Here is a 22292-nt window from a genome sequence, read left to right on the forward strand (position 1 = left end):
TACACGGTGTAAAGGTATAATGCGTTACGAATAATCAGGATGAAAAAAAAATGAAATTTAAGAAGCAATAAAACGCATAATATATATATATACATATATACATATATATATATATATATATATATATATATATATATATATATATAATATATATGTATATATACATACATACTTATATATTATTTATGTGAACTCAGTCGGAAGTACAACAGATACCGCAAGATACGTATGTCGACAAGTCGTCATACGTACTCACGTATAAAATTGTTCTTGCCTTTTTGCATAATACTTATATCTCACTAAGATGTTTATAGATAATGGATTTACACGTAGGTGGTTATTGTTATGATTGATGAACATTGCAACATCGGCGACTCGGGCATGCGTACATAGCATGAAAGTAGTGAAGCGTGTAATATTTTCGCTAATTTCTACCCTTTTACGTGAATTTGACGAAAGATTTACTCATTCAAAATTCACCTCAGTCTTCATCACGAGTAACTTATCCTTATTTGTAAATCCATCCTACGGAACAGATAATTAAACGGGTTTCACCACAAGACCTTAACGAAGGAATATATAATGAATACAACAATGTTTCAAACACATAGTATTATACTACGATATAATAAATATGCATGCCAAACGAGTCAGGTCTGCGCTACACTGTCTCGTTGGAATTATTATTTTATGCCTCCTCTCAGGTGAATACGATTCGTAGATATCAAAATAATATTTCTCTAATTCTACAACTACTGTATATCTTCTTCGTCTTTTTACATTACTTCTATTGAATAATTAGAAGAAAAAAATAAAAAATAAAATTCCTCCCGCCTAAAACCGGTCTGCTATATATAGAACGGAAAAGAGACTTACAGTGAATTTTAATGTATATAAACGAATGAATATTAATCCCGAATAAGGACGAGTAACGCAACGGTCGTGAAACATTTTCACCCCTGCGTACAATATGGTATATATAAATATACAATATATATAAAATACACGCATGGCATTAGAAAACGCACGAGTACTTGGCTCGTTACTTTGCCAAGTACCAACTAGGCGCGCGCAATACATCCCCGAGTAGTCTTCGCCTTGGTTCAAAGTTGAACAACATTAATTATTTAATTAATTAATTAATTAATTCTGTCGCGGCGCTTATATAGGCGGGTGTGGATAATATTATGCAAATATCAAAGAACTAATTTAGCTTAGCTGTGAGCTTGCGGTGGGCTTCCCCTGCTGCGCAAGGTTCATTTTCCCTCAGGCACGATGTCATCTAGGAGGAAAATTTACATAATATTTTCGCATCTCATTCCTCTTTGCGCGGTATTTAGAGGATTTACATTTTTTTTTCTTCACACCATCATTTATCCATTGTACTATATGATTATTAGTTATTTTTTTTCGAAATTAAAGCAGGCTTTTTGGTGTTCACCGCCAGGAAGAAGACCTGTAGAGCACTTAATCATTTGCTACGCCTACACGTACGGAAGGCAGTCGCATTTTAATCAATACCGGTAAAAAAGATTCCGTAATTACCAACTCCGTTATTCCGAAATTACGGAACCCCGGGATTATAGATGCCGATTAATAATGAACTCGGGGTTCAGAGATAGCGTCGACGACACCCAATGTGCCCGCGTAAAGTTACAGTCATTCAAATTTTCAAAGTTGAATCGCGCGTCGAGCAACCGCCATAGCAGGTTTGTTTTTTTTTTTTTTCTTTAATTTAAATCAGTGTACATACATACCTTACGTAGAATAATTACATTGTTTAACCGAGATAAATTTGAAAAAAACTTTTGCCAATCTGTTACAAAATTTCTTCTACGAGTCAATTTCCAATCTGTAGAAGCTTCGTATAATGCGACAATACCTTTACTGGTGGGGAAAAATAACAAGTTTCGGTTTAAACGAGATTGTGAAGATCTATAAATAGTTTGAATCTACGCACAATAATTATTCTAGGCTTACCGAAACGGGCCTCGGCAGTGATAAGTGAAAACCTAAGGGTGAAATTCAACCGTAACCAACCTGCGGATCAACGTGCGCGTATTACAATATATTGTCAAATGCATTGTTGTACGGTAAGAATAGTATTACATACTTACCGTACAATCAAGGCACGATTCGTGGGGCAGACGTGATACTGGCCACGATACTTATCGAAACCAAGTTGTAAAGAAACTATTGTCAGTTACTTATAGCAATAGATATTTGATTTAATATTATTTACATTTCAAAATGTATTTCAATACATTCCCCTAATCAAGAAAAAAAAAAAAAAAAAATCCAGAAATTGAATGAATAGGAATCTACCAGCTAACGCTACTTGTTATCTACGTCTCACTATTGGTTGGGAATTTTTTTAATTATTCGTTTCAAAAAGAATCTAAGCACCGCGCCACCAATATTCTCTGTACAGAGCACCTTACGCACGAGGACTTGTATCATCTGAACCAAAGAAATGAATAAACAAAATGAAATAAAATTGTAACACAGTCGTGTACAATCATAGGGTTTAGTGTTAAAATGTGAATTTAAAAAAAAAAAAAAAAAAAAACGAAAAGAAACGTGACCAACAGCCTGTAAAACTATTTCATTTTATAACTTCTAATAATACAATAATTCTAAACGATACAGGATTGTTAAATTGTTATCAGCGCATAAGCGCATATCTGCGAAACTTGAAACAACGCACTCTGTTTGATCAATTGATGCGGATCATTACCATCTCGCGAATTCTATCGATCAGCGTTGAAAGCCCTCGGCGTACGCTCTCAGCTAAAAGTCCCTGTTCCAAGTAGTCAGATGAACATGGCACGAAAGATGACGAAATACTTGGTCACTGTTTACCTCTTTTCTCCGTCTGTGCTCTTTAACTTTCAAATGTAACAATTCGTCATTGAATCGCTGTAGAGTATGTTTGTCAGAAGACGTAGCATACCTGCCCCGTAAGCATTATACAGATGTATAATTTATTGGTGCTAAGAATAAGTAAATAAATCAAGTATGTACCGTGTGTTCCGAACAGTATATGACCTGATACGCGGCGTGTATTGTTTCACGGCCTGACGCATGTGCAGAGCGGCTAGTAATTTTTAACATGTCGTTGTAATCGTTTTGCAAATTTTCGCAGCGAATAAAGATTCGAGATAAAGAAATAGTAACACAATAACGAAAACAAACGGTGATAACGTATAATCATTTTGAAATTAAAACTGATTACCTACCTACGCGATGAATTTTATTCTACAAAAAAAAAACATATTTTTATTGTAATTGTTGTACTTTGACCACACGGTACACCGCAGCGGCTTGAGTTTCGATCTTCGGAAGAAAACAAAAAAAAAAAAAAATAGCGGAAAATATGAGTAAAAACAACATCTGTCATCGGAATCGAAACACAAACCGCCGTTTTTTCCCTTGTATAATTATACTCGTATTGCATATTGTAATTACATTATAGAGTTACGTGTGTAATGGAAGAAAATGAGAGATGCAACCTCGGGCAATGGTATATTTGTATATGACGACGATTACGAAATGTTGAAAGTTTGCTTTGCTTTGCGACATGCACATATATATATATTGAAGATATATTTAGTAATATTATATAGTTATACTAATAATTATTACCGATCAATTATTATTATTACAAATTAAAAAGTGAAGTAAAAAATAAATCTAAACTAATTTAAAACAAACCGACAAAAAAAAAAGAAAACGAATGAAACAAATCATTTCTGTATCAAATTCATGAGTATACATTAAAGTGTTGACATTATTATACCCGTTCAAATTGTGTCGAGTTACTTAGAAGTACAAAATAGAACAGATTCTCTCCCTGTTTTTCCCCTCAAGCTACGGTCGACACTATTCTTCTCCATTTCGTTTCTATGTTTTGTAATTGAACAAAGCGCCCTCTAATTGTCAGTTATACTAGCGTGTCAATATTAGTTTCCATACCCTGGAAGTAAACTCGTCAGTCTATAATACGCATTTCGTACTGTACGGATCTGGGAAAAGGATTTAAACATTTACAATTGCAACAAACTGTTTTCTGTTTTCGATTTACTCATTTATACATGTATATATTTAGCAGTAATTGCGTGCAAGAATAATACATATTACCCGTTGATAATAGTGAATTCGGGTTGACGATCGGTGCGGCTTTGAAAAATTTCGATCACTTACACAATTGTAACAAATTCGCCGAAAACTTTGAGTAGATCCATCGAAAGTATCCGAGTCTTGGCAATTCACGTTACTTACGTGAATGAACAAATAAATAAATATACAACAAGTATGAAATTCCTTTCAGTGTATCGTTTTGCAATATTCAATTAACGCAACATCCGACGTATAACGACAATCCCCCGCGTAGTGAATTACGTCCCAATGCGGACGAAGTTTAATTTTCGGCAGTAAGTTGGCGCTAAGAACGGCGAGGGGGAGGGGCGTACTTTATAAAATTCGTTCACTGGATCGCCTGGTACTTCATACTGTAATAGGCGCGAGTGTGGTAACTGTAGTATCCCCTGTTGTCGGGCCTCAACAGGTTCATCACTCGCATATCCGCCGCCCGTTTACCACTTCTCACCGGAATCTTCCCGTTGTAGGATCTCAGCACTCGTTCCGACCATTCCTGAGCCCTCGGTGTGTCGCGCCAAATCCCTCTCTGCCTCCTGTCCATGAAGTCGATCACGTCGTCGTAGTAGTTTTTCCTTCAACACGAAATTTCATTTTCACCCACGTTATCCTCGCCCGCGTCCTTCCTGTTCTAAGCCGACTCACCTGTAATCGTAGAGGTAGTCGTAGTTGAGGAACAGGGGTCGCACCCAGTGGAGGGTGTACTTTGGCGGGTCACACTTGGGGAGTCCCCTCCAGGAGAAGGCTGGTGCCTCTTCCGCTGCCGCCCCATCCGCTGCGGGTGCGCCCTCTCCACCTTCTCCGGTCGCCGCAGGTGCCTCGGTATCCGGAGTGTCCCACGGTGCCGGCTCGTCTCCCCACATTTTGGTGGCCTCTGAAATTTATTCACTCGAGCGTCAATCGTCGGTACGCGGTAGCCCGGAAGAGTGTCGAGAGGGATCGTGCTTCGAGAAATTCATTCGGCATTACGAAAATCACATCTTTCCGACACGTACCTACATCCAAGTTACGCCGAGCTGAGAAACGTCGGTTTTAACGAAAGATGTGAGATTTCAAATTGGACGTCATTTTTCAAAGGCATACTTGCGCCGTTGTACAACTCATTCGTCGCAGTTTTTTACCCTTGGTTTGAAACCATCGTATGAGCGGATTCGTTTTTTTCAAAAATTTATCATTGGTGCAATCAGTCCCGATCGAAGAATGATCCCTCCTCGAGCGTTCGCGAAGCATTTCAATGCGATTCGTGTCATTCAAGCATCGGCGCAAAGCGTATTGTTGAGAACAGAGGTCGCGGCGCACACGGTTCAACAGCGATTACAATCGAACGAACCCCCGGCAGTATCCGACAAAAGATGTAACGCCGATCCATCGTCAGCGAGATTCGTCTGTCCGACGAAATCGAGGTAACAGAGGATTCAACATTCCTCGCGGCAAAGGATCGATCGATTCTAGTTCAGTGCAGCAGCCCGTGTGCTGCTGCACACACAACGGTATTACACGATGACCGATTGGGTTTGAAAAGAAACGCTTGTTATAAATAAAGCAGCTGAAAGCGTGGTGTTAGAAATAGCCGGTAATGCGAAGCCCAGCGAATTACACAAGTTCTCGACGTAGGAGGTTCCGCTCTGACTTATCCTCAGACCTTCTCCAGTCCTCGACAATTACTGACCTGATTGCGTATCATCCGGAGGATATTCTACGCTTGATGTTTTTACGTCACAACTGTAAATGTATCGTGTTTCGGACGTGTCCATGTTTGTGTATTCTGTAAATGAAAATTTCACTTTGTAACACTGACCTACAGGCAGGGACACGAAGTCCGCCTAACGGATTAGATTGACTGGCACGTTCAACGTAAATTTTTATCGACGCCCTTTTCGCGACATCGCGTATTTGCCGAAATAATTTGTGTAAATGTTCTTGGCGACAATCCACACCGACCTGCAGAATTTTCTCATTAATTATCGCCGCTAAGCTGTCGCGGCAATGATTAGAAGGCATCGCGCTGTTCGTTCGAATCCCTATTTGTAAATAGGATGTGACGAATAAAGGTTTCTACCGAGCGGCTATTTACTACTCGATAATAAAAAAAGTAAAAAAAAAAAAAAGAACTACCCATCACTGTCCTCCGATTCGCAATTCTCGTACACAACACGCATCGTCTCGAGTTCCACTTCAAAGTCGATATATTGCGAGAAATTTTTAATTCTGTTGCAAAACTGTGGTATCGGTAACGTCGATCTTATTCTTCGAGATCAAGGGTTAGGTTCTGCTAATTTTAAGGCCTCGGAAATCTGACACAATACTCGGACAGTTCCGTTCCAATGACGAGTAACAAAGCGACGTTGAAAATAGATCACGTCGTTGATAGACAGCACGAAAATGGTCTGAGAAGTTAAGTGGAGACCTTGAAATGTGAAGGTTTTTTTCATTTTAAACGACGTAAAACATACTTGTTTCCAACCTAACACGGATAAGTGTGGGAATTGCATTCCATACCAGATATCACTATTGTGTCGAGAGTTTCCTGTACTTCAAGGAAAGTAATCACCCACCTCGGACAATGGGTTACTTGGATCAAGTCTCAGCTCGAAGCGAAGACTCTACCAATCGTATTACAAATATATATATATATGTATTATTTATATATTTAGCTTCAGTAACGCCTATTACGTGAAAGCTATTGATCAATTGGTTGAGCCGCTACACCGGGAGAAAAGATTAATCAAATTCGTGAGATGAGTCATTATACGAGAATCAGTCGTTTGATCACTAAATTCGGTCGTATCCAAATGAAACTGAAAGACGTGAGATTAGACTACGCGTTATCACCGTTACCAGTTTGAAAAATTTAATAATTGTAGAAAACGAAAACTGTTTAAACCTTTGAATTCAATATTCCAGCATTCTTACTTTAATTTCTGTGTGATCGGTATGAAACAGATTAGAGAAAAAACTGATGTAAATCGAAATTTCACGCGCGCGAACCGGCAGTCTAGTAAACGATCTTTCATTTTTGACGAGCCAAAAATATCCAAATGCTGTGTTGAACCGTTCTTGGTTTGTTCACCAAACGTACACTTTGAGTAAAACGGGAAGCTGTCAAAGAATCGAATGACGGAGGAATAAAGCAAGCTTTGTGCAAATGGTCAATTTCAACGACTGCCTCAAACCGCCTGTCATCCATCGATTCACGGCTCGGTCGATGCTTGCGAGAAAGTATCTTTCAACATTTCAACAAGTAATTCTCGTAGAAACAAACAAGCGAAAGAAGTATTCCTTGGCCGTGGCAGACCCGATAGCTTCGTTGTTCCACATTTCTGGCGCGAGTGTTGCTCCGAAAATCCGAATCAAAGGTTTGCGCAAGCCCTCAAACATCCTCACTCCCTCGGCGAACTAACATCGCGGCGCAATTTCGTCCGGTCCATCCTCGAAAGAGGGACAAATCGCATATTCACTGACCGATCACCACCGCAAATATTCGGTTACCTGTTGTCTCTTCCCGACCGTGTGAAACACCTGTGCAGACAGACTCGTTAGAAACACCCTTTCGCTTCGGCCGCTCGTCGGCCACTTGCTTTATACCACTACCCCGTTGTCCTTCCGCTCTTACGCTTTTATTTTAGCTTATACCGTTTCGTTTTCTCCCTTCCATTCTCCCAGTTACCCCCTCCGCAAAAATCGCTCCGAAAACCTCGGGTGAGTGCCTCGTGAGTAATTCGCGGGGGGGAAGAGCGGCACGCACAACTTGCTGTAATCATTGCTGCCACAGTTGGCAGAGCTGCCTTCTGCACATGTGCGCATTCCCATACACATGCGGTACGTGGTATTAATTAACGAATCGAAGGCCTGCAAACTCGGCTAACCTGACAGCACGCTCACCGTTTCAGCCTAAATGTCGAACACGGCTGTTTCTTCGATCCATCCGGGAATCAGCGGCTTCACGTTTTCACTTGCGCATATGTGTATCATATACGACTGAAACGAGCGTTGAAGGAGAAAATGGTTAGCCGTCATTTTGGTTAAGGAAACGTCAGCCAGACACTCTTGTAAGTTGATCCGCGCACTAGTCCCTGACCATGGGATCTATATTTGCATGACGAGGATTAATGATTCCTACGTAAATCGACACTTGGGTAACGGCGACGATAATTCTAATCAAATTAGACCGACACGACAATGAAAGCGTTGACACACGTGCCGTTTTTACTATGGCAATCTAAGTTTACGAAAATTAACGAAGTGTGTCTTCTTTCAGTATCATCTTCTCCGTTTTCCGATCCGCCAAGCAAAGGTCGCATTTCCAACAGCCGGAAACCAAGTAACCATTGCAAATGTCAACCGAGACAACGGCAACCATTAGGTAATGCAATTTGTTACAATCCCATCGTGAGAAAGACGGAACGCGAGGTGATGGATACCAAAGATTCGTACCTTACATCTTTACGTTATATATGTATATATATACCGGGAAATATACAGTGTGTTATATATATGTATGCAGAAATTTATATCGTGCAGCTTGTTCCAGCGTAGAATGCATTAAGCCAAAGCACTTAGCCCGGTACGTGTTACGGTAGAAAAACCAAGCGTATCTCCGCTCAATTACATCCCCTGCGATATACCTAGGCCAAGGGCTTACTCTTAGGCTCACGCTTAGGGGCTGGCATTCCGGTTGAACCAGAGAGCGGAAGAAGTGCTTCTCATTTTCCCACGTGTACGTGTGCGTGCGGATGATTTATGCGTGCTTGAGAGCTTGGATGAATCCAGCAGGTCTGTAACGCTGTGCGAGTTAATTTTGAAACTTTTGAAAAGCTTTCCGGCCTCAAAGCCAAGGCCTCCTGTGTCTCTCTAACAAGAATATAACGAGGATGTCTTGAGTCCTCCGGAGGGCGACGGAGACCTTTCACCTCCACTCACTCGCGCCTATTCTCCTTCCAGCGTGTCTCAACATCCTGCGAACGCCGATGACACTCTGCTGGCAACGCTGCTTCTGCATATTTGCATGTATAGATGTTTTGTAGCAGATTGCTGACACTGATCATTACCAAGCTTTGCAGCATATAGATAAAAGCTGGCAACAGACGCACGCGATGAAACATCCAATGAATGCAATTGTCATTTCGAAATTAAACCATCCGCACCTTGAGTCAGTTTCTTTGTTGGTTGTCCAAGGTTGAGGATACGTGACCATTTAATCAGTTGGTACAACGAAAGAATACCGTACATCCGGGGTTAACTTTATTTTTCACAATACATTCCGAGTAGTTAATTGTACAAGGAATACAGCGATAAAATCAAACCTTACAGGCATATTCCTAGTCCTTGCGTCAAATACATGTTGTTGTGTTCGCCTTTCTCTTCACATTGTCAAAGTAAGAACATAACGCGCAGCTGCTGGCATCGATGCCGACAGTAAGATAGTATAGAAATAGCAGATGCATGGTATAGCGATAGATTTATAATTGCGCAGTAGAAAATCGAAAGTATTATACGAAAGTGGGTGAGGGTGTCGCTGCGCGAATAGATAGACCTTGAATGGGGATGGACAATGAATTTTTAGTCATAGTCCGGTCAGAATATAATGTAAGATTCAGTTATCGCCTGCAGCAATTAGCTATATTTATAGGTACAATGCAAAGTGCTGCGCTGAATTACGTTATATCACCGTGATTGGATTTTCGAATTTTATCAAATGTCCGAGGAGGCGCAATCTCTCCTAAAATGAGACGGTCTTCTTTCTCTTGTCACTTTTGAAGGCCGACTTTGGTTTGATCTTGATCGCGGGACCTTCAAAGGGGAAATCCGCGTTCGTGTTCTCAGCTATGAGCGAATTGATTCGAGCTTTCCTAGCCGTAATAGATTTCAGTTGAGTCGGGTCTTCCTCCATTTCAGAAACTTTCGCCCACTTGAATGCAGCCTTAGGTCTTGGCTTCTCTTCGACTTCAACGTCCTGCAAATTCCTGTGCCTGTTCGTCTTTTTAACCAACGTTGCGTCCTCGAAAATTTCGTTGTTGTCAAACTTCGTTGCGTGACGCTGAAAAGCAAAATCAGCTGCCTCCAGAGTCGACTTGGCACGTTCGATTTCTTCGTTTATGTCGACCATGTCGAACATTCTGTCCTGTTAAAAGAAACGACATTCAGGAAATATTTCGGTCAAACTGTAAGCTGATTTTTTTTTTCAACATGTCAAAGTCAAAGTACCTGCATATCTTTGCGCTTGCGTCTAAGCTCTGCTAAGTCGGAGTCGAATGCGGCAGCGGCTCGTTCCTTGAACCGTCTATGAGTGCTGACAAAGTCATCTTCAAAGTTTTCCTCGTGTACGGGACGGCCGCGGTTGTCGAATATGAAATCCAGGTCGTCGAACGAATCGTTACGAGATTCGGCCAAGCCCCGTGTTCCTGAAATGTTAGTAAAAGCGCGCTTGTTATAGCAGTTAGTAAATTATTAGGCGATATCCGACAGCTCGGCCGTTTTAATGGGTTAACCGATATTGGAATACAACATTAGAAGCAACGTAGCCGAATTACACAGCGAAGTTATATTGCGATGGATACGTGAGACCTGATTACTTTTATTATCAATTATAATCAGGATTATGGGGTGGACAGTGTTTTTTGTCGACGTAACATTTATACATTTGCAGAAGTATCTGGTATCGGTCCGTAATTCTGTGTAAATAAATGCGAATGAAGACGGTAACATATTAATTTATTGACACCGAACGTAAGTTGTATACATTCAAAAAATACATGGCGAACACGTACATACAGAGCAATAATATTTTTGAATTTTTACGCTAGAACGGATTTGACGTTACGTGCACGAATTTCGTATATGACGCGAAGGAAGAATCATCGAGAGAGAAGAAGAGAGAGAGATGAGAAAATGAATTCGAGCGCACGAAAGCTAATGCAAAAAGGATCGTGCCTGGCAGAAGCGGATAAAAAATCCAAACGGTTCCGAAAGTGAGGTGGGCAAAAAGACGAAGTGACGGGCGTTCGTAGGAGCTGTTCGATTCGTTGGCAACGCGCTCGTTTCGCGCGTATCTCGTGCGGCGTTCTTTCGAATCCAAGAGGAAGACTCTGTTCGTCGATCCGTAGAAAGGACCGTTTTCGAGGAACATTTATAATGTAAGAGAGAAGGGGCTGGCGGGATTCTTCCGCTTCTCCGCGCAATGCCCGCAGGTTCGAAAGCTATCGGGGGTGGAGCGGAGGTCTTCGCCTAGAAGGAAACGTGCTTGTCGGACCTCTCGGCCCTCTCGGCGCGGACGGAAGAGACCTTCTTGCTGGTGAAGGAGCTCGACAAGTTTTCGCTGGCGGCGGCGTTCTCGTTAACGAAAGCGCGCAAGGCGGCGCTGCGCTGTTCGCGCTTAGCTTGCCTCTCGGCGATTTCCTCCATCTCTGTCTCCAGGTCGTTGAGACGGGCTCGGGTCTGCTTGGCTCTGGTGGCCGCGGCGCTCGGGGCGTCCTCGTCGAGCCCGGCTACCTTCGACCATTTCGTCAGGGCCGGCCTCTCCTCGGCGACGACGTCTTCGCTGAGGAACCTCGAGCGACGCTTGAACGCCGTATCGGCGTCCTCGATCGCCGCCCTGGCTCGATCCGACTCCGCCTTGACGCTGGCGCCGAAAGACTCGAAGAGCTTGCTGCCCGGCTCGTATTTCGGGCGCCGGTTGTTCTCCAGGTCCTCGTCGTAGCTCAGCGCCGCGACGCGTGCCTTGAAACGACGCGTCGTCGCCTCAACCTCGCTTGCGAAATTATCGCTTGCGGTATCGCGGCGCGTCCGCTGACCATGACTGTCGAACACCGTGTCTTCGTCGTCGATGAGCACTTCGCTCGAGGGTCGGGCGCGGGGACGGAATTCGGATTCAAGGTCAAGGTCACGCCCAAAGGAGTCGTTGCGGGAACCAGCAAGATCGCGGGAGCCTGCAACCGATCGAAATATAGTGAGCGTGTGATTTAACCGGTTAATTTACAGGAGCCCAGAAATATCGGCGATACGGAAACCGTCGGGAGTTTTCAAGACTTTGTCTTTTCAAGCCACATGCGGAAGGGTCCTTCGTCTTGTTTCAAACAGTGGGAGACTTCGACTGTGCAACTTTCGGTACAGGGCTTAGCTGTGTGTGAACAACAATTTTGACGAGTAAATCAAGAAAAAAAAAAAAGACATTGACTGCGTCCAATCCTTTGGCTTGCAAAGAAAATAATTGCACTGAACGGATTTGAAAATTCTCAACATGTCGTTTTCAGAATGCAGGAATGCGAAAATTCCAAAACCACCCGTGCAGGTAACACGCGGTTGTCAACCGACATAATTGCTTTTGCTTTATTTCCAACAGAATTTATAGGACATGGTATATAGGACATTTATAGGCAGCTTTGGCGCGTTACCGGCTGTTTAGCTTAAATACCGTCTCCAAAACTCCAGGCTTTCCGTACCGCCGAGGGTTATGAGTCCCCTTAAACCTGCAGCGGTTATGACCCGCGGCACTGCGGTAAAAAGCGAACCACCGGGAAAGGGTAGAGTATATTTAGCAGAAACCTGGGATAGCGAGGCAAGTGTGACGTTGTCTCGAAATCATTTTTAGAATCTCCAACTTCACTGGGTTTGCAGAACGCTTACTTTTTATTTTTCGGCACGAAGGAACCTTTCACGGCCGATCCGCCAATTTGAATTGGGTCAAGGCCACAGGATAAATGACTCGCGGAACGAGCGAAATCTAAAAGTTTGAATGAATTTTTTATTTTTTTTTTTCTCTCAGCAGCAAAGAGCCATTCCTTTAGATCAACGGCCCACCGGAAACTGCACGTACCGTGTACCCTGAAATTGTCCTACCGAACTCACAGCGATTGGCAGAGTTCTGATTCAAAGACCAACGAACTTCGACGCCGAGTTGCGTCGGAACTGCAGAAGCAATTAATTTCATTGAAGTCATGGAAGTAGGTCATAAATTTGCCGCACGTTTACACCCATGGGTGTGAAATAGTCGTCCTCCTCGTTATATGCGGATATAACTAACAGAGCCAGCTTTGGATGGCACCCAGTTCATGACGCCTTGGGCAAAATCCCACTTCGCTCTATTTCAAGAGAGTAAACAAACTCGCACTACTCGGCATTCGTGCAGAACCCTCGGCACCGTACCTACGTAATGCTTCTATTCATCCCAACCAACACGAGCGAACGGCGGACGAATGGCTGCAGTGAATTTTCACTCGGAATGCATAACAAGCGTTGAGACGATATGCTTCAAGTGCCAGGATATGGAACTATATCTGGGAAACGAATATTTTTCAAATGCGACGGATGCAAGTCAAGCCTAATGCAATCCGAAACTTCACGTGCGCCTCTTTCTCTCACGGCGGCTATTTCGTAACGGTTAATTTGCTAAATCGTTATGAATTTACTACACGTTTACTGTACAAAAGAGTTGTCAATTTACAAAATCAGTTTGTAAGGTCACAAATTCCGTGCAGCGTCGTGAATTACTATTAATTTGTCTTAAATATACAATAAAAATTGTCGATTACACGAAAAATTTATAGGAAAATAAGAAAAGGTCATTTGAATTTAGTAACTTGCGTAGTAAATTTGTTGTATATGTAAATTCGATAAACGGTAAATGCATCGTGAATTCGCTGTTCCGTATCCGAATAAAACTTCCAGCACAGTGTAGGAAGTTCCATACAGAATTTTTTAACAGTGATACGCGAGCTGTACTAACCGCTTACTGATATCAGATCAAGGAAGATTATTTTTCAAGTTGCGAGTGATAAAATGTTCTCTAATCGAGCGACGAAAGTTTTATTCTTCCTTTTTCTGTAACATTCCGATGAAACACAAAGATGAGTCCCGATGCAGTAGCCTGCAACCACGATGCGATGTAAACGATGCAGCATGCAACGGACGTACAAGTTCAACTGGACTTCAGTCAATTTAAAGTCAGAATCTTCGAAAACCAAACATTTATTCAACAATCAGGTAATACAATGATCATGAACAACGGCGTGTAGAACATATAGAGATAATGATAACGTGACAGGGGGAGAAAATTGAAACGTAACAAACTATTTACATTTCGAGGAACCGTGACTCGGCCGTGAAGAGATTGAGATGAGATCACTGAATATGTGCGTATGTTGTCTCAACTTTTACGAGTACGCGAATGCTCGTCTTCTTCGGTGCACTTCGCGGTTCAACTATCGATTCTCATCTTAATCTACCTTTTTCACGGAGGCACAATTTCACAAACATATTGATCTAAGGTGCGAAGCACCGCGACTGAAAGAAAATGGGAAGAGTGGAGAAATAAAGTCAGGTGAAGAGTGACGCAGTTATGAATTTCAAACGAAAAAGGAACCGAAGAAGAGGATATTACAGTAGAACACACAGACGGCAGGCGATACATCGATACAAAGGTGTTTGAGGTGTCGAAGTGTTGGCTGTTACTTTTCCCTTACTTATTATTATAAATATGATTAGAGTACCGTGCGGGAGGCACGTGCCGATGTGCGGGACTGTGTTTTCGAGCGCAACGTCACACAAATGGGAAAGAAAAATTTGCGTGCCAGTGGTCAAAACCATTTTGGAAAACGACTGAAGCTTTTACCGATGTCGCTTCGGCGCGCTGCGATCTCGTCGGCGAGGGAACTTCTTGCTTCCGGGAAAAGGGGGCGTCCGCTGTACTTTCGGTCAAGGTGGTCGACCATTGGTTTGTAGTAGGATTCCCCCTTGTCGTAGTTGCATCCGTAGACGCGGGTGCGTGGCCTGCTTAATATCGGCCTGGACATCTTCGCTTCCTAAGGTAGACGGGTGCTCTTTTCTGAAAATCAGGAACTCGTGTTAAGGTAAGAATCAGCCGATGGGTCCGTACGAAAGTTTCGCCGATCGACAGTTGAAGAATAAAGCCAAGGCAATGAAATTTCCTTCCTTATCAGCAAATACAATTCGACTTATCTTGGTCGTATGACGCTACATTTTTTACAGCGGCATGGATCACACTTTGAATATGCATTTTCAAGCCGCGTAAATTGCACGATTAATCGAGAATTTCCGGGTGCGAGAAAAACTTGAGACGGTAAAATATCTCTGGCTGTAAAACGGCAGCTTGCTTTTTGGATTACCAGAGAAGTTCGTAAAAGCTGTGTGCGAAAACGAAGCGGGGTGATTTTGCGAATATCATCGAATTGTAAGCGGGAGAGGAAAGGCAACGGTTTCTTTCACGCAAGCGGAGAGTTGTTTCGGTGGTTGCGTGGCCCAGTAGTTGTAAAATGGAACGACCGACTATATGTCCCGGTCGAAAATAGATCGAATCTAATTTGGCGCCCGTGAACCAGCCGCACACAAGCCGAGCGCGGTTTGGCTGGCCAAAGCAAGCTCTGCAAGAACCAGGCAGGCTGGCCGAAACTGATTTGACAAAGGCTGGTGACTGCGGGCGATGTTGCAGATCCGAGTTTTCGATTCTTTCGGGAAATTCCTACCGGGAAAGCGAATTAACCGGCGGCATGCGTAACACACGAGAGCCTTGGTGCCGCATGCGTCATTTGCGGGAATCTTGAAAACACGGCGTACGTTTTCATGCGTAGCGCAACACTCGCAAGTTGACCACTTGGCATTCAATCAAATTATCCACGCGGTTTCGTTTTTTTACCGCAGTAGTTTGACGAGACCGAGTCCCGATCTCATGGGTCGTGTAAAATGTGCGTAGAGCATTCTGCTTTCGAAAGCCCAATCATCTTAAATTAAACTAGACGGTGAGGTGCCGGTTTTCATTCTATTAGTAGGAAACTGGGCTCCCTTCTCGACGTCTAGAAAGTGGAAATTGATTGAAAACTGCACCCTCGTACAGAGGAGCTCGAGTTATAGGCGGTAAAAATTAGTTCTGCAGTTCCGCACTCCGCATATTTCATATCTCAAGCACCGTTAAACTATTTCGGTACTAATCTTTACGGCACTTGATTGGCCATGCTTTCTCAAGTGCGAATAACGTTTACCATTCATTAACACTGTGTTTTCGATGTACAGGAGGGAAGGCTAGAAAATTCGGATTGAACCAAAGATGATAATTTTTAAAAAATTTCAGCTCTAGCCGTTTCTAATTTATTTGTATAATAATTTTTTTTTTCAATTTTCATCCTACCCGTAGTTCGAAGCTAACAAGGGGCTTTGGTTTGTCATTTTTTCTCGATTGGACGTAGTCAGTTTTTGCTTATACGTAAGTAAAAGTCAACAATGGTCAAAGAATATTGATTCCTCTTTGCAGTAGGTACTCAAAAGTAGAAAGTTTTCATAAATATTGATGGATCGCTGCTTAGAGAAACGTACGATGTAAAAATTTTGATTTTCACGAGTGGAAGAGCATTCGCAGACGTCACTACGATTAATTATAGAAAAAATTCGACGTCTCGATTTATAGACGACAAGGGGAATAATAAAATGAGAATATGAGCGCCGAGTTGGCGGCGACGAAGCGGCGGGGTTTGAGACGTTTGTCACCGACGCGCTAGAAACTAAACCAAAGATTATTTTTACCTCTTGGCAACAAGGTTTGACAATCGGCGCAATCAGTATTTGATAAATGAAATCCCCTGTCAACGCTCCGTGGCAGCGGGGTGGAGTCAAGGGTTCAATTTGACTTCGACGTCACAGATTTTCTCCGTAACTCTACATACGTCATCCTTATATACGGATCGGCAAGATTTCGGTGTAAACGCATTCCTGCCACGTACCCGGAATCCTTACGCTCACCCTGACGCAAGTCTGCACTCGACCCATATCGTGTATATCGTGTCTTCGGGTCGCAATGTTCCGAGATTCTATCGACGCAGAATCGAAAAAGCTGAACTTGGGGAGCGCGGGCTTTGCTCCGGGGTCCATTTTTCTAATGACCACTTGCCTGATCAAGCGATCCTACCAATCGTTTTATCCTAGGTTACGAAAATAGTGACTAATAACTCCCGACACCTACTCAACGATCAGCTTGTAAGCTTGAGGCGTATGAGCTACGTCGGAAAGCATCACGGCCAAAATTACCCCGGATAATATGGTAGGCGCGCTGAGACGGACGTAAACGAGTACCTAGACAATACGCCGGTCACTCATGGCTCCGTGGCGACAATCATCCGATACGGATAAATGATGGACATCCCATACTCGGAGTCCGTCTCCTCGCTCTTTAGTCCTGCTCTCTTTCTCGAAGTCTTTAAACACGGATCGCCGGCGTCACCTCTCTTTCAGCCAGCTCCCGGGACGTCGTATTATTAAGTAGCCTCCCGCACGAGGCCAAGTCATTAGGAGTTGGGACCCCAGAGGGGGGCCCGTGCAACGCTCGTTTAACGGATGAGCGACATCGCGATTTAGCATCTAGATGCGCCAGCAAAGCGAGACCAGCAACGAAATATGCTCCTCACTCCAATACACACACAATTTTCGATCTGCGGAGGGTGTCGAATATTTGTGGTATTCTCAAGGTACCTCAAAATCGTTCTCATTTTTCACAGTAAAATTGACCCGTTGTATCGGATTTGTTTTCAAAGCTTACAACACGCGAAAAATATTCCAACACCGATGCAGGAACCAAAGCCATCCTACTCCAGTGACCACGCATCTGCGATGCAGGGTGAATCATACGCCGGTATGTAACGTCAAACTAGATTTCCAGCCTTGATGTCTGTCTGTCCTCGGTTATTTGTGAGGTGGCCGGAAGCCCGCATGGAATGCTAAGAAACCATTAAAAACCGCCCCGTCTACCGCGTCACGTCTCAAAAATATCACGCGGTATACTTTTCAGTATATGTAGGTCTGCACGGGTACACCCGTGAGATAATATTTTGTCTCTTCTCGCTGTGTCGCCGAATATAGCTATACGTACTCGACACTTCGCTCAGAGTTATCTTTTTTTCGTTATCCCTTTCATTTTATGTTACTTCTTTCGTAGCTAAGAATAGTCGGTGATTATTTATGCGATGCGACGCAAACGGCCTTAAAGACTATTTCAAGATTATTATTATTATTACTATTACTATTATTATTATTGTTGTTGTTGTTGTTGTTGTTGTTGTGGTTGTTGTTTTTGTTGTTAATGTCCCCGTGATTACATCCACAGATTCAATCATGATAAGTAAATTTTGTGGCGCATTGTTCGTACGTAAGTCACTCCTTGTATTCTATCGGTAGGACTTGTTACATGCGTATTTCGATCTGGCAGCGATAGTTCGTTATGCAGCTATGAATACAATAAATTCCCGCGGAATAAATGTTACCGTGTCGACGCGGCGACGAGACATGTATTATAAGAATTTCCCTCCCACAAACGATCCCGTAATAACTTGCGCCATTATTTCACCTCTTCGTTTTCGCATGCGCGTAATTGTCGTACAGGTTTAATTTCACCCCGGCAGGTACCCGGCGTAATTGCGTAGCTATACGACGAGTCGCGGCATCCCGCGGTCATTGAAATTCGTACTAGTACATTGAAATAGTCGAGCAGCGGGCACGTCGATGGAGTTTCGTTACATAACGAGTTGAGGAACCCAGAGGTACGCGGGCGACGCGCACGTAAAGAAAACCCCGAGAGCGACGAGGAGCCGAGTCGAAACAGACAAGAAGAGAGCGAGGGAGTCCAAATTTAGCTGGTGCAGACATTGTTTTAGAATCGGTGATATCGATTACAAAATCTAATTATCTAATGCGCTAATCTATTTTACTACTGCGTGTACTCGTTGGAGGCTCGCCAAGCTTTTTTATTTCGATCTCCACGTCACGCGATAGCTAGGCGCTAGCGCTATCCTGTTATTTGCATGTCAGGATACTGGAGATTTCGAATACACACGCGTTTTGGATTCAATAACCGACGACTTGCATGGAAGCTCTTGACTTTATCGCCTCCGACACGTGCACGAAACCGATTCCGTACGAGCTTGTAAGTGGGTGCAATACCACCGTAGTGAAGCCGTAGGCGAGGAGAAAATTGAGTTGAAACCGAGGTTCAAAAACTTGCTAAATTCCGTAAAGGGTCAGGAAAAGAGAACCTATCGTCGAGGAAAAGGTATATATAAATTGACGGACTGCTGTATACCACGCGTAATATCAAACTCACAACTCGACGTTCGTACGAATGATTTTTTAAATATAAATCCAAGTCGACAAGATATTTTAAGCGGAATTTGATACTTGCGGAGCTGGTGTTGCGTGGGTACAGGAAAGTTCGCAACATCGGTATTAGTCGGTGGCGAGGTAATGAAGGCCGTATCAGGTTTTGACATTCGGATTTTACTAAATTTAATTACGGAGGCGGATTACTCCGTTAAATTTCTTTGATAATTTCCTTGGTCTTCCAAGGAAACAGTATGAACGCGGCGATGGGATGAAATTGCGAGAGTTGAGGAGACCAGAAGAGAAAAGCTAGGCGAGATGGTCTTAAGGTCAGCACGCGTTTGTCGGTCACCTCTACGCGTCAATCACGAAAATTGGCGAGCTAACCTAATTGCTCTATATCGCGAATCGATCGACTACATTAGATTTCGGTGTCAAAGGTTAGTATGTCCGAAGAGCGAAGCCAAATCAATCGAAGCTGGCAAGTGGTAAATTAAATTTCAACAGACAGTCAGCGGGTGGATGGACGGTGGATGGGTGGGTGAATTATGAGGACTTGCGGAGAGTAAAAGCCTAGACAGAAATCGTACCTAAGTTAATTTTCAGGGTATTCCTCAAGGTGCGACGTCTTCAGAGGTACCGGCACGACTTGATCGGGCGTCTCGACGTCCGGCGTTTCCCACTCTCCTTAGGGTTACCCCTTCCCTCCCTGTCGCGAGGCCTCCGTTACACGCGATTCTGGGTATTTTATGCTCCGTGCGTAGGCGTATGTTGATTTCGAGGCCAGTTCGGACGAGTAGAAAAAATCCAGAGATTTCTGTTTGGACGTGTAAATCGTATTAGTGTGCACGATCGTATATATAGGTATGTACGTGCATGCGTGTGTGCGGGAGGGGGGCACTTGTATGATCAACAATTTTTACTGATAATTCGAAATTTGTTTTGAGTCGGAAGCACTAATTTTAGATCTTGTTTCAGGTAACTCTGCACATACCTTCGATCTGTTCGCTATATTGGTACACGACGAGTGAACCTCGTTTCGTGGGCTCCATCCGATTGGACTCAGCAACACGAATTCGTCGCCTAATTCTCGGAAGTGCAATAACAAAAATTAAACGTGAAATAGTTGTAGCTATTATGAAAAAGGATAAGTTAGGTTAAGGATCTCTGGATAGGTGCACTCTGGTTTAATGACATGAAACTGCATATTGAAGCGTTCGCTGAAACTGTACTTATGACTAACTCCTTGAATGCGGGAGGATTACAATACAAGGAGGCGTTTGGACAGCATTGCAGCGCTGCGACATTCTCAAATAACGAACAAAGTACATCGGATAAACATCGGAAATACAACTTGTTTAAATTCTTCCTGATACCTGCTTCCGCAACTGACACATAATTCATATCTATTCTAATGCTCGATACAAAGCATTGATTCTGCAAGCTATTGAATCGTCTTATATCAGATGAGATAAGTCGGAACGCATGATGGATGATCAAAAATGATAACACAAAATAATATGCACGTGAAAAAAACACACAGGCCTCACCAGCATACAGTGAGAATATGCACGTCCGACTCCTTAGCTGTGGGTCCTACGATGTTCTGGATGCCGTGATTTTGACGATTCTGAATGATGTTGGAATCGATTCTTGAATGCATTATTTCGACGTAATTTTGCAGAAGGAATCGTTTGGGCGCGGTCCAAATACGCTGCGCGCAAGAAATCCAGAATTGCAGCCAAAAGCATCCGATTCCTACCGAGTTTTCAGATGGATGGGAAAGGAAAATTATAAGTTCACAGTGACAAAGTTTTTGTTTCAGTTCAGTTACAGTTTATTCAATGTGCCTTAATTCTAATACAAGTGTTCGCGTGACAGTGTACGGTACTTAAATAGGTTGCCTAATGGTAATTATTATAAAGTTGAAGACACAGAGAATATGAGGAAAGAGAAGTACAATATAAGTTGCTTTGAGTAGAATGCGTGAATGGTTACATCGATGTGAGGTATATGTTGTAGAGTTGAAGTTCTGAGCTATACACGTGTGCAATGTACATACCTCTGAAGAATACGATATGAATAATATTGTAATTTTACTACTGCATGTGACCTGTACTGAAATCAATAAATTGATGATCTTCCCTGTATCCTTTATGCCTTTTTTCTGCTGTTGTTTCTACGGTATTTCTAGTGTATTTTCGGCATTCCTGAGTGTACAATTGATTGGAACACGGACACACAAATGAATTCCGTAGCAAACGATTTTTTGCTAAAAAAGTAACCCCTTTATATTTTTGGCGAAAATTTTCGTGATTTTGAAAAGTGCTGGAATAAATTCTTTCTGCCACTATTCCGAAGTAATTTTGCGAGAGGAATCGATTAAGCGCAGTCTCGATACGCTGCGATCAACGCATCAAAAGTTAGAGCCAAAAAACGAGAACCTGTGTTTTCGGCATTTTTCAGCAGGTGCTTTTTCCTTCGTAACTTCTTCCCTGTTGATCCCACGCTCCTTTCGCTGCGTTTTCTGAGTTCCTGGGGGTCCAATTAGCCAGAAAAGGGTCATACAAATCGAATCCGCCACCAAAAATTTTTGGTCGAAAAATGGAAAAAAAGTAAGGCTAACCCCTTTGTATTTTTGGCGAAAATTTTCGCGATTTTGAAAAGTGCTGGAATAAATTCTTTCTGCCACTATTCCGAAGTAATTTTGCGAGAGGAATCGATCAAGCGCAGTCTCGATACGCTGCGATCAACGCATCAAAAGTTAGAACCAAAAAACGAGAACCTGAGTTTTCGGCATTTTTCAGCAGGTGCTTTTTCCTTCGTAACTTCTTCCCTGTTGATCCCACGCTCCTTTCGCTACGTTTCCTGAGTTCCTGGGGGTCCAATTAGCCATAAAAGGGTCATACAAATCGAATCCGCCACCAAAAATTTTTGGTCGAAAAATGGAAAAAAAGTAAGGCTAACCCCTTTGTATTTTTGGCGAAAATTTTCGCGATTTTGAAAAGTGCTGGAATAAATTCTTTCTGCCACTATTCCGAAGT

The 22292-nt window shown here is 42.9% G+C and overlaps 3 protein-coding genes and 1 long non-coding RNA gene across 6 annotated transcripts; 1 reads left to right on the forward strand and 3 right to left on the reverse strand.

Annotated features, from left to right (window-relative positions):
- Positions 1 to 3437: 3437 nt before the first annotated feature.
- LOC124297155 (flightin) lies at positions 3438 to 7782 on the reverse strand. 2 transcript variants are annotated; one of them, XM_046747858.1, is made up of 4 exons: positions 7648 to 7778; positions 5828 to 5923; positions 4804 to 5032; positions 3438 to 4733 (listed from the first exon to the last, which is right to left on the reverse strand). In XM_046747858.1, exons 2-4 carry the CDS (start codon positions 5910 to 5912, stop codon positions 4487 to 4489), a joined length of 561 nt encoding a protein of 186 aa, XP_046603814.1. In that variant the 5' UTR covers positions 5913 to 5923; positions 7648 to 7778; the 3' UTR covers positions 3438 to 4486. The 2 variants fall into 2 exon arrangements, with proteins under 2 accessions (XP_046603814.1, XP_046603815.1); XM_046747859.1 differs by lacking the exon at positions 5828 to 5923 and having other exon boundaries at positions 7648 to 7782.
- Positions 7783 to 7832: 50 nt separating this feature from the next.
- On the forward strand, positions 7833 to 8651 carry LOC124297159 (uncharacterized). 2 transcript variants are annotated; one of them, XR_006906539.1, is made up of 3 exons: positions 7833 to 7977; positions 8049 to 8207; positions 8417 to 8651. It is a non-coding gene; the product is annotated as an uncharacterized LOC124297159 (long non-coding RNA). The 2 variants fall into 2 exon arrangements; XR_006906540.1 differs by lacking the exon at positions 7833 to 7977 and having other exon boundaries at positions 8041 to 8207.
- Positions 8652 to 9377: 726 nt separating this feature from the next.
- LOC124297157 (uncharacterized) lies at positions 9378 to 10722 on the reverse strand. The gene is made up of 2 exons (XM_046747865.1): positions 10363 to 10722; positions 9378 to 10279 (listed from the first exon to the last, which is right to left on the reverse strand). Exons 1-2 carry the CDS (start codon positions 10366 to 10368, stop codon positions 9878 to 9880), a joined length of 408 nt encoding a protein of 135 aa, XP_046603821.1. The 5' UTR covers positions 10369 to 10722; the 3' UTR covers positions 9378 to 9877.
- A 130-nt stretch (positions 10723 to 10852) lies between these two features.
- Positions 10853 to 19990, reverse strand: LOC124297151 (uncharacterized). The gene is made up of 3 exons (XM_046747854.1): positions 19839 to 19990; positions 14765 to 14977; positions 10853 to 12083 (listed from the first exon to the last, which is right to left on the reverse strand). Exons 2-3 carry the CDS (start codon positions 14943 to 14945, stop codon positions 11383 to 11385), a joined length of 882 nt encoding a protein of 293 aa, XP_046603810.1. The 5' UTR covers positions 14946 to 14977; positions 19839 to 19990; the 3' UTR covers positions 10853 to 11382.
- Positions 19991 to 22292: the final 2302 nt, after the last annotated feature.

Source organism: Neodiprion virginianus, chromosome 2 (genome assembly GCF_021901495.1).
Source record: "Neodiprion virginianus isolate iyNeoVirg1 chromosome 2, iyNeoVirg1.1, whole genome shotgun sequence".
Lineage (NCBI taxonomy): Eukaryota > Metazoa > Arthropoda > Insecta > Hymenoptera > Diprionidae > Neodiprion > Neodiprion virginianus.